Consider the following 12,018-nt stretch of genomic DNA (forward strand, 5'->3'; position numbering starts at 1 on the left):
CTCTCATGGTCTCAAAAACAAAAAAAAAAAATTGTATAAATAACCAGTTGAGGGAGGAATCGGTCAAGATAACAGGGAAGCTATATGATGGAGTGTTGAATGCTCTCCTGAGCAAATACATGGGACCCTGTATTCCTTATACAGCAATTTGGAGGATAGAGCTGCTGAGGAGTTCTTTCTTTTAAGATTATGCACAAAACATAGGTATATTGCATTCAAATAAGTAGTCTGTTCACATTAAAAGTTTTTTTTAAAAAAAAGAGACCAGATAAGAGCTTATTTGAACATTTGAAGAAAACATTTCTTGATAATGCAAGGTTTCTTTAGTGTTGCACTCAATCATAACTATGGGCTCCAAAATAGGGAGTGTTTAAAGAAAAAAATGAAACTTGAAAGTTTTTAAAAATCTGCATAAACTTGTGCCATAACTTCTTGAATACATATTGTACTCAACAAAAACAGAAAATGCTGGAGAAATTCAGCTGGTCTGGCATCAACTGTGGGAAGAGAGCAAAGTTAACGTTTCTATTCCACTGACTTATTCAGAAGAGTCTACTGAAGTTTGAGAGAATCACTGGACTTGAAACATTCACTTTGGGAAGAAAGCAAAGATGTTGCCAGACCGGCTGAGTTTCTCCAGCAATTTCAGTTTGTGTTTCAGATTTCTAGCATCCACAGTTATTGTACCCAGTTTGGCCTGACTTCAACTGATGTAACTAAGATTTTGATCCAAAAGAAATGGAAAAGCTTGATAAGCACTCCCCTTTCACCACACTGTTCAAGTGAAGTGTTGAAGTATCTGATGTGACCCAACCCACAATCTGACTGAGTCAAGACTACTCCCAACTGGGCTGCAGCTGGTGTAGGACAAAATGTATTCAAAAAACACACTCCATGAAATAATTCACTATGTTACAGATTACATTCTCCAACGTTGGTCTGTCAGCTTGGACTGCAGATAATTGGAGCCATGGCTATACTAGCTCACTAAATTTTATGTCTGGATATCATGGGGCTCTTTGAGGATTGTTGTTGGCACTGTTGGATAACGTGGAATATTAAAAGTTCACAGACGTGGTGGTGGCAGGATAGGTGGCTGATGAAATTCAACGCGGAGATGTGAGAGATGATGCATTTTGGTGGGATGAATACAGGTAGTATAAATGAATGGAGCGTATGAACTGAAAGATGTTTATATGCATAAGTCACTAAATGTGGCAGGATGGGTTGGGTTTTATTTGTAGGGGTGTAGAGTACAACCAGGAAGTTAAGTACATGTACAAGATAGTAATAGTATTCCAAAAATGCTAAATGATCAGGGGCTAAGGAGGAAAAAGAAATAAGTACAATAACTATCACTAAATAAAAGGACTGGAAAAATATAGGGCTAAGTAAAAGGGACCACCATTGTTTGCGATATTCATGAATGATTTGGAGGAAGGTATAGGTTGCCTCATTAGTAAGTTTCCAGGTGACACTAAGATTGGTGGAGTAGCAGATAGTGAAGGGGACTGTCAGAATACAGCAAAATATAGATAGATTGGAGAGTTGGGCAGAGAAATGGCAGATGGAGTTCAATCCAGTCAAATGCAAAGTGATGCATTTGGCAAGATGCAATTCAAGAGTGAACTATACAGTAAATGGAAAAGTCCTGGGGAAAATTGATGTACAGAGAGATCTGGGTGTTCAGGTCCATTGTTCCCTGAAGGTGGCAACAGTTCAGTTGAGTGGTCAAGGCAGCATATGGCATGCTTTCCTTCAGACAGGGTATTGAAGACAAGAGCTGGCAAGTCATGTTACAGTTGGATAAGACTTTGGTTCAGCCACATTTGGAATACTGTGTACAGTTCTGGCCGCCACATTACAAAAGGATGTGGATGCTTTGGAGAGGGTGCAGAGGTGGTTCACCAGGATGTTGCCTGGTATGGAGGGTGCTAGCTATGAAAAGAGGTTGAGTAGATCAGGATTATTTCATTAGAAAGGAGGAAGTTGAGGGTGGAGCTGATTGAGGCCTACAAAATCATGAGGGGTGTAGACAGGATGGATAGGAAGAAACTTTTTTTCCCCCAGAATGGATGACTATTACTAGCGGTCATGAGTTCAAAAGTAAGAGGGGAAACGTTTAGGGGATATAGAAGTGTAAAGTTCTTCACGCAGAGGGTGGTGGGTACCTGGAATGCCATGTAGAGGAGGTGGTAGGGACAGGAACGATAGCGTCATTTAAGATGTATCTAGACAGATGCACGAATGGGCAGGGAGCAGAGGGATACAGACCCTTAGAAAATAGGCGACAGATTTAGATAGAGGATCTGGATTGGTGCAGGTTTCAAAGGCTGAAGGGCCTGTTCCTGTGCTGTAAGGTTCCTTGTTCTTCATTTGTCCTAAAAGTGATAGATCCCCAGAACTGCTAAGTTGCATCTTAGGATATTTAAAAGAACAGCCACAGAGATAGATGTGCTATTAATAATCTTCCACTAATCCATCAATTCTTGGAAACTCCCAGAGAACTGGAACACTGCCAATGTAACACCCTCATTCCAAAAGTGGAAGAGACAAATGCACAGGTCGCTATAGGCTATTTAATTTAGGGTGTAGGTTTGCTCGCTGAGCTGTAGGTTTGATATTCAGACATTTCATTACACTGCTAGGTAACATCAGTGGCGACCTCCAAATGAAGCGAAGCTGTTGTCTCCTGCTTTCTATTTATATCTTTCTCCTGGATGGGGTTCGTGGTGATATTGGAGACATTTTGGCAGTACCTGTTTTCTTAAACATTCATGCAGGAAGTACAGTTGTTCACGGGTGGAACTCTCTCGGATGGCATTCCTTTCCCAACAGAAAGCAGGAGACAACAGCTTTGCTTCACTTGGAGGTCACCACTGATGATGTTACCTAGCCAGGTAATGAAACGTCTGGATATCAAACCTACAGCTCAGCGAGCAAACCTACACCCTAAACCTCAACCGGAGCTACAAACCTTCATAAACCTTGCAGGCTATTTAATGTAACATCTGTCATTTGGAAAGCATTATCCTCTATTATAAAGGATATAATAGCAGAGCATTTAGAAATGCATAAGTAGAATTAGCATGGCTTCATGAAGATGACATTTTGCCTAGAGTTATTAGAACAGGGTAGATGCTGTTGTTTCCCCTGATGGAAGAGTCTGCAACTAAAAAGGACATTATCTCAGAGTAAGGGGTCACCCACTTAAAAACCAAGATGAGGAATTTTGTCTGAGGGTACTTTTTTTTTTAAAAAACTGTAGAAGTTGGATTGTTCAGTATATTCAAGACAGATTAAGTCAGTAAGGGAACTGAAATAACTGCACAGAGGCTGGTATCCTGTCACCAAGACCCCCTTTAATGTACATGTGCACAGTTAAAGGGCCCAGACAGCTCAGAGCCAGACCCTAGAATGAGAATGCTCTCTGAATCTCCTATGTTATATTAAACAGTTTATAAACAATTAACTTTAACAGCCTTATACAGAGAAACAGCAATTTGCTAGGGAGAAAACCAACAAAGCCAGGCCCCAAACCCCACCGTTCAACCATTTTTCAGGGAAATGAGGACAAACCTTAAATCCCACTTCCAGTCATCACAAAATAAGCAGTAACAAATATATACAATACAGTCCAATTGGATTTAAAAAAAAAAGTGCATGGAATACAGATCCCCTCCAGGAACCCAGCAAGCCTCCAGTCTCTCCCACCTTCTGACCACTCTAAGGCAGTCTACCCTCATGCCCCTTCCAGCGACCTCTGGAACAGCCCATCCTGTTTCCCCAACCACAGCAATCAGGACGGCCTACCCACCTTCAGGCTTCTCTAACCGCCGTTCGCACTTTCCCGCCCCGGGTGACAATGCTGAGGACGGCCTACCCACCTTCTGGTTCTCTGTCTGCCCTTACGTACCACCTGGCTCTCGGCCACCCCGAGGTGCCATCCGGCCTGCCCTGACTCCTTCTGGCTACCTCTAGGACAGCCCACACCCTTCAATGGGACAATGGTGTGCAGGGCAGCCCACAAGCCTTCCAGACCTTGGCCTGCCCCTACACATCTTCTGGCTGTCGGCCACACTGACACTTTCCGACCACCTCTAGGAAAGCCCGTCCCAATTACCCCTTGTCAGAATGGCCTACCCACCTTCCTGCTCTCAGGGCAACTGACATCGGGGTGGCCTACCCACCTTCAGGTTCACAGGTCAGCTTACCCACCTTCCAGCTCTCAGGGTGATAGTTTTTGGGACACCCTATGAGCCTCCCAGCTCACAGTAAAGCTTGCCAGACTCTGGGATACACACAAGAGTGCAGGTGATAAACCCAACAAGTAACAAGACAGAGAAACCACCAAACACACCAAACACCCTGCAAAATGTCGAATCCATTCCCAGGGACAGAGTCCACTCCTGTATATAAAGTGCGTTGTCAGAAATAGTCTATTCTAAACTGCACAGTCCATTTCCAAAAATACAATCCACAGCTGAGTGCAGAATTCAGTCTCGAAGGCAACAATTGCACACTCCACAACAGAGGCCTGGCACATCCATACAGAACCAGGCTTACTCTCAGAAACAGTATATTTTAAAGGTGCAGTTAACTCACAAGTTGGTCTGCTCCAGGATGCGGTGTTGCTCACCTCCCAGCACAGGCACAGATGTTCAGTCTTTAGAGGCCTAGTCACCCACAAAAGGGCCAGATCTTCCCCTACAGGACTAGCTTATCTGGAAAGATGTATTTTCTCACAGGATCTCAGTCCAAACACCAAAATAAAGTGAAAACACATTCAAAATAAAAACCAGAATGTAAGGGCTAAGTGCTGCCACAAAAAAAAACCCAACATTTTTCTCTCTCACATTGAGAAAAGGACAGAGTAACAAGACTGTAACCAGCCAGTGAAACAACAGTTCCCTAATGAGAACTGAATTACACCTGAAACACATTGATGGGCAAATCAGGCAGTTTGGAAATCAGTCCTTAATAAAAAAAAGGGGAATGCCAGTTAACAAACTGGCTATATAATCCAGCCAGTTCAGGAATCGGGTTTCCCCCAAAAAGTAGAAACCAACAGCAGCATTAAACGTACTGACTTGGCCCAGCCAGTGCAGAGTCAGTTCCCTAGACTGAGGAGATTCTAAATCTCCTGGGTTTTTTTAGAATTTTGGACGGCGAAGAGGGTTACCTCAGATTACAACAGGATCTGGACCAGATGGGCCAATGGGCTGAGAAGCGGCAGATGGAGTTTAATGCAGATAAATGCGAGGTGCTGCATTTTGGGAAAGCAAATCTTAGCAGGACTGATACACTTAATGGTAAGGTCCTAGGGAGTGTTGCTGAACAAAGAGACCTTGGAGTGCAGGTTCATAGCTCCTTCAAAGTGGAGTTGCAGTGAAGGCAGCATTTGGTATGCTTTCCTTTATTGGTCAGAGTATTGAGTACAGGAATTGGGAGGTCATGTTGCGGCTGTACAGGACATTGGTTTGGCCACTGTTGGAATATTGCGTGCAATTCTGGTCTCCTTCCTATCAGAAAGATGTGGTGATACTTGAAAGGGTTCAGAAAAGATTTACAAGGATGTTGCCAGGGTTGGAGGATCTGAGCTATAGGGAGAGGCTGAACAGGCTGGGGCTGTTTTCCCTGGAGCATCGGAGGCTGAGGGGTGACCTTATAGAGGCTTACAAAATTATGAGGGGTATGGATAGGATAAATAGACAAAGTCTTTTCCCTGGGGTCGGGGAGTGCAGAACGAGAGGGCATAGGTTTAGGGTGAGAGGAGAAAGATATAAGAGAGACCTAAGGGGCAACTTTTTCATGCAGAGGGTGGTACGTGTATGGAATGAGCTGCCAGAGGATGTGGTGGAGTCTGGTACAATTGCAACATTTAAGAGGCATTTGGATGGGTTTATGAATAGGAAGGGTTTGGAGCCGGGTGCTGGCAGGTGGGACTGGAATGGGTTGGGATATCTGTTCGGCATGGACGGGTTGGACCAAAGAGGCGTTTCCATGCTGTACATCTCTATGACTCTAATACAGTTGAGAATAATTAACATTAACAGCTGTATACAAGTAAACAGCAATTTTACAAGGGAAACGAACCCCAAAGCCAGACCCCAAACCCTACCCTTCAACCAGTTTACAGGGAAATGAGGACAAACCTCAAATCCCACTTTCAGTCACCACAAAACAATAACAGTAACAAATAAGATAGTCCAATTAGATTTTTAAAGGCATAGAATACAGACCCGACCCCCCCCCCCCCCAAACAGCAAACTGTCCTGTCCCTCCCACCTTCCAGCCACTCTAAAGTAGTCTGCATCATACTCCTTCTGGCTCTCAGTCCACCCTGACCCACCTTTCAGCCACCTCTAGGACAGCTTTCCCCAACTGCCCTTCGCACATTCCAGCCACCTCTAGGATGCCCTGTCCCGATTACCCCTTCTTAGGATGACAGTGCTCAGAATGGCCTACCCACCTTCTGGCTCTCTGGGCGACTGGAATTCGGATGACCTACCCACTCTCCAACTTTCAGGGCAGCCTATCCACCCTCCAGCTCTCAGGGTGACAGTTTTTGGGATGACCTATAAAGATTCCCAGCTCACAGTAAGGCCCGCCAGACCCAGGGACACAAGACAGTGCAGGTGATAAGCTGAACAAGCAACAAGTCAGAGTCCATTAACATAAACAGTTCTCTTCAAAATGCAGAGTCCGCTCCGGTATGCAGAGTTCACTCCTGAAGGCAGCAAATACACACCCCACAGCGCGCGCACACACAGGTGTTCAGTCTCCATAGAGGCCTGGTTTATCCACAGAACCAGGCCCACAGTACATTGTGAAGGCACAATTAACACTCGGGTTTGGTCCACTCCTGAATTCTAAGACACTTAAATGCTCACCTCCCAGCACCCACACAGATGTTCAGTCTTGACTGAGGCCTACCCACAGGAACCACTCACCTGGAAAGATGTATTTTCTCACAGGGGTTCATGCCAAATGCCAAAGTGAAAACACATGCAAAAAACAGAAGAAAACCAGAATGTAAGTGCTAAGCCCTGCCACAAAATCAACATTCTCCTTACTTTAAAAGGACAAAAAAGTAACAGGCTGTAATCAGCCAGTGAAACAACAGTTTCCTAACGAGAAGTGAAACACATTGACTGGGTAGATCAGGCAGTTTAGAAATCAGTTTTTCAATTAAAAAAGAATACCAGTTAATGAAACTGGCTTTGTAAACCAGCCAGTTTAGGAATCTGGTTCTCCCCAAAAAAATCCAAGACTGGCAGTAAGACTGACTGTGGCCCAGCCAGCACAGAGTCAGTCTCATAAACTGAGGAGAACCTATCTTCTGGTTATTTATTTTTCCTGTTTATAATTTTATTAAATAATATTTGCAAAACAGTTAACATTAACAGCGTATACAGAAAAACAATTTACAAGGGAGAGGAGCAAAGCCAGGCCCCAAATACTACCTTTCAACCAGTTTTCAGGGAAATGAGGACAAACCTCAAATCTCACTTCCATTCATCAAATATAACAGTAACAATCACAGGCAATACAGTGCAATCAAATCAGAAACAGTGCATAGAACACAAACCCAATATAGCTATTTTTAAAAAAAAGCATTTGAAACCTGTCCACACCACATACTGATCAGAGTGTCCTTGGCTAGCTTTCCTATAGGACCGTCAAGGCCCTCTGGTCATCCTGCATACTGACTGACCCTCCCCAGACCTGCTTTCCTTCAGGCTGGCTGCTGACCACCCAGCTCCCAGTTGCCCCGCATAATGGCCAGATTACCCCTGGCCATTTTCCCAAGAGCTGGATGTTGGCCTTCTGGTCTCCGGCCACTCTGCATTCTGACTGACCCTCCCCAACCCACTTTCCTCCGGGACAGATATTGGCCACTAGCTCCTGGTCACCCCGCGTACTAACCAAATCACGGCAGACCTGCTTTCCTACAGTCGGGCTGTCGGCCATCCAGCATTCAGCCACCCTACATACTGACTGACACTTTCCCCAGGCCAGCTTTCTGACAGACCAGCCAGCAGCTGTCTGGCTCCCAACCTCCCTGCATTGGCCTTCCTACTGGCTGCTGTCAGCCACCTGGCTTAGCTTACCCGTGTACTGACCAGCCTGCCCTACGAGGATGCTATCATTTGCCTGGCACCACCCAACCCACATACTGACTGGCATCTCCCAGCCCACTTTCCTCCAGGCCCATCATTAACCCTCCAGCCCCTCACCAGCTTGCATGCTGTCTACCCATCCCCTGAACAGCTTTCCTTTGAGAACGCCGTCAGCTGCCTAGTCCCCAGCCACCCTGTGTACTAACAACTTCCCCCTCCCCAGCCTGTTTTCCACCCCAGGATCCTCCAGCTCCCAACCACCCTATACACTGACTAGCCCACACAATCACCATTAATTACAAAACCAACATATAGTAAAAGAATTCACAAAATCCTTAATACAATTTCCAGTACGAAGGCAGAATCCACACCCAAATTGCAGCATGTAGCAAATACTCACCTCCCAGCACACACACAGGTATTCAGTCTCCAAAGAGGCCTGGCCCTTACAGGGAGAAGGGTGCAGGAACACAGTACATTGTGAAACTGCAGCTAGCTCACAGGGGTTTGGTCCAGTCCTAAAGGCAGTGTCCACACCACACACATAGGTGTTCAGTCTTCAGAGGCCTGGTCCACTCACAGGCACACAGATAACTGTAAAGGTGCAGTTAACTCACAGGGGTTTGGTCCACTCCAGAATGCAGCAATTGCTCACCTCCCAGCACACATACACACAGGTGTTCAGTCTTTTCAGAGGCCTAGACACCCACAAAGAGCCAGGCCTACCCATACAGGACCAGTTCATCTGGTAAGATATATCTTCTCATAAGGACTCAGTCCAAACATCCAAAAACAAAGAAAACTAGAGCGGAAGGGCTAAGCCCTGCTACAAATTCAATATTGTCCTTTTCTCAATGTGAAAGAGAAAAGAGTAACACAGACCATAACCAGCCAGTGAAACAACAGTTCCCTAACGAGAACTGAATTACACCTGAAACACAATGACTCTGGACCAGGCTGTTTAGAAATCAGTCCTCAATTAAAAAAGGAATACCAGTTAACAAGCTGGCTAAATAATTCAACTAGTTTAGGAATAAGGTTTTTCCTTCTCCCACCCCCCCAATATTTCATAAATGCCATTGAGAAATGATGACTTGTAGGATCCATTTTAACGTTCAGGACAAGCAGGCCATGGTGAACATGAACTATTTCCTTTTGACAGTCAAGTTTATGAAAAGCAACAAACACCTAGGGACTAATTTGTACACAATTGGATAATAAGGATCTACTCTTGTTGAGAGTGGGTGAGATGAGATTGTGCATGTGTTGTCATTTCTGTTGCTTGAGAACTCTGTTGGGTTAAGGAATAAAGTGAATGACCTGTTATCAAGATCTGGCTTTGTTCCATTCTCACAGAAACAACAATTCAAATGCCTACGTGGTTTGGGTGTTAAACCCAGACCACTACCTGACTTGCTTCCTAAGTACGGTAAAAAGATTTGTAGTTACAAAATAACACAGAAGAAATGCTGTGTACTTGTTACTAAGTATTGATGCTTTCTTTTTTTAAAAAAAAGGACATATATGAAATGACGTTGGGGAAGACATTTTTAATTTGAGCTAATGCATGCATAGGGTGATAGGCACTTGGAAATTAATGTTTGCCATTTTTTCATGGCAAGTTCCCTTAACTGCAAATATGCATTTCACACTTATGTTTAAAAATATTATTTTTCTTGAAAAGGGAACTAATAAGAAGTATGTTAAATAAGCAGCATTAGTTAGTATAGCAAACAAAGATACCAATTATAATGTAGATTCAACCGTGCTAATGTGAGCCATCTGTTTCTTGATGCTTTGGTGGTATTGTCTTATGATGTGAATAAGACAATTATATAAGTTCTGAAGATAATAAGTGATAAAGGATTTCAATGTTTCATCAAGTCTCAACATGTACGTCCACCCAATCTCTCTCACCTTACACACACACACTTTACTAAGCTTACGCACACGCAAACACATACTGTTTCATGTACACTCAGTCACCCGCACACTCACATGATCTCTCTCTCTCTCTCTCTCTCTGTCATGCATGCATACACGTCTATGGGGTGAATTTGCAGGTGACATCTCAGCTCAGACAATGCATTAAAAGTGTGGGGTCAGAGCCTCTCTCTATCTAATCTTGAACGTTCTTTATCATAATTTCTCTCACTCTCCATTTCAGTAATATGGCCTTCCTATTGAGAAAGGTGCTCCACTTGCAGTTGTATCTAAAAGGTTGGCAAATATAAGGATTCATATTAGAAATGGAAGTACCTATATTTGCAGATACATTCTATTTTGCTCAAAAAATGAACAATCTGCAGGCAGTCAATGCAAACCATGTAATATTTTGTAAATTCCACTTTGGAAATAGAACAGTCTGACTCAAGATTGGATACAGACAGGCTCTGACCCCACGTCTTTAATGCATTGTCTGAGCTGAGATGTCACCTTTTTTTATAAAACCTTAAGTTATCTTGAGAATGTGACTTAAAAGAAGTTCTGTGATTTACATATTAATGAATCAATACCTGTAACCCATTCTAAAAGATGGAAGACTTAACAACAATCTAGATTTGTTGAATATATCATTTTACTTGCGTGACACTGCAATCTTTTGCTATAAATTCTGTGTCTTATGATCCTGCTCCACAACCACCTGATGAAGGAGCAGCGCTCTGAAAGCCAGTGCTTCCAAATAAACTTGTTGGACTATCACCTGATGTTGTAAGATTTTTAACTTTGTCAAGTTCGTGCAATTCTGGGCTCCTTCCTATTGGAAGGATGTTGTGAAACTTGAAAGAGTTCAGAAAAGATTTACAAGGATTTTGCCAGGACTGGAGGATTTGAGCTGTAGGGAGAGGTTGAATAGGCTGGGGCTGTTTTCCCTGGAGCGATGGAAGCTGAGGGGTGACCTTAAAGAGGTTTATAAAATCATGAGGGGCATGAATAGGGTAAACAGACAAGGTCTTTTCCCTGGGGTGGGGGATTTCAAAAACTAGAGGACATAGGTTTAGAGTGAGAGGGGAAAGATATAAAAGAGACCTAAGGGGCAACTTTTTTCACGCAGAGAGTGGTGTGTGTGTGGAATGGGCTGCCAGTGGAAGTCGTGGAGACTAGTACAATTGCAACATTTTAAAAGCATCTGAATGGGTCTATGAATAGGAAAGGTTTGGAGGGACATGGGCCCAGTGCTGGCAGTTGGGACTAGATTGAGTTGGGATATATGGTTGACATGGACGAGTTGGACTGAAGGGTCTATTTCCGTGCTGTACATCTCTAAGTCTCAACATGGAAATGCAAAGCAAGTGACTTTGTTTAAGTGTATTAGTGCTAAGTAGTCAATATCCATTTTACGGATTAGTGGTGCTTGAAGAGCACAGCAGTTCAGGCAGCATCCGAGGAGTAGTAGAATCAACGTTTCGGGCAAAAGCTCTTCATCAGGAAGGGCTTTTGCCCGAAACGTCGATTTTACTGCTCCTCGGATGCTGCCTGAACTGCTGTGCTCTTCTAGCACCACTAATTCAGAATCTGGTTTCCAGCATCTGCAGTCATTGTTTTTACCTAATATCCATTTTATGTCTTCCCCAATTTTCTTTTCCCTTAAAATGCAATGGAAATGGACTGTTCATTAGGTCACAATGGCCCAGGACTGGTTTCTATTCCAGTGAATGTTCTTTATCATAATTTCTCTCACTCTCCATTTCAGTAATATGGCCTTCCTATTGAGAAAGGTCCTTCACTTGCAGTTGTATCTAAAAGGTTGGCAAATATAAGGATTCATATTAGAAATGGAAGTACCTAGTGTGGACTGTTTCCGAATTCCAGTTACTGCTGGTTTTCCTAAGACTCATACCACAGCATGTTGGGGAAATGTAATGGTGATGTTATTTAGGATGGTCAGTGTCAT

At 43.7% G+C, this 12,018-nt stretch overlaps 1 protein-coding gene across 2 annotated transcripts in view; it reads left to right on the forward strand.

The window, feature by feature from the left end:
• Nucleotides 1-12,018, forward strand: part of LOC122563149 (MAP kinase-activated protein kinase 2) — a 217,129-nt gene that overhangs the window by 134,260 nt on the left and 70,851 nt on the right. Inside the window, exon 1 of one of the 2 annotated variants that reach the window (XM_043716617.1) lies at nucleotides 9,424-9,552. The exons of the other annotated variant lie outside the window; for it this stretch is intronic. Coding sequence (XP_043572552.1) covers nucleotides 9,439-9,552 — 114 coding nt within the window. The 5' untranslated portion in view covers nucleotides 9,424-9,438. Of the gene's footprint in view, nucleotides 1-9,423; nucleotides 9,553-12,018 lie in introns of those variants that run through there. 2 annotated transcript variants of the gene reach the window in all.

This window comes from Chiloscyllium plagiosum, chromosome 26, assembly GCF_004010195.1.
Source record: "Chiloscyllium plagiosum isolate BGI_BamShark_2017 chromosome 26, ASM401019v2, whole genome shotgun sequence".
NCBI classification, from domain to species: domain Eukaryota; kingdom Metazoa; phylum Chordata; class Chondrichthyes; order Orectolobiformes; family Hemiscylliidae; genus Chiloscyllium; species Chiloscyllium plagiosum.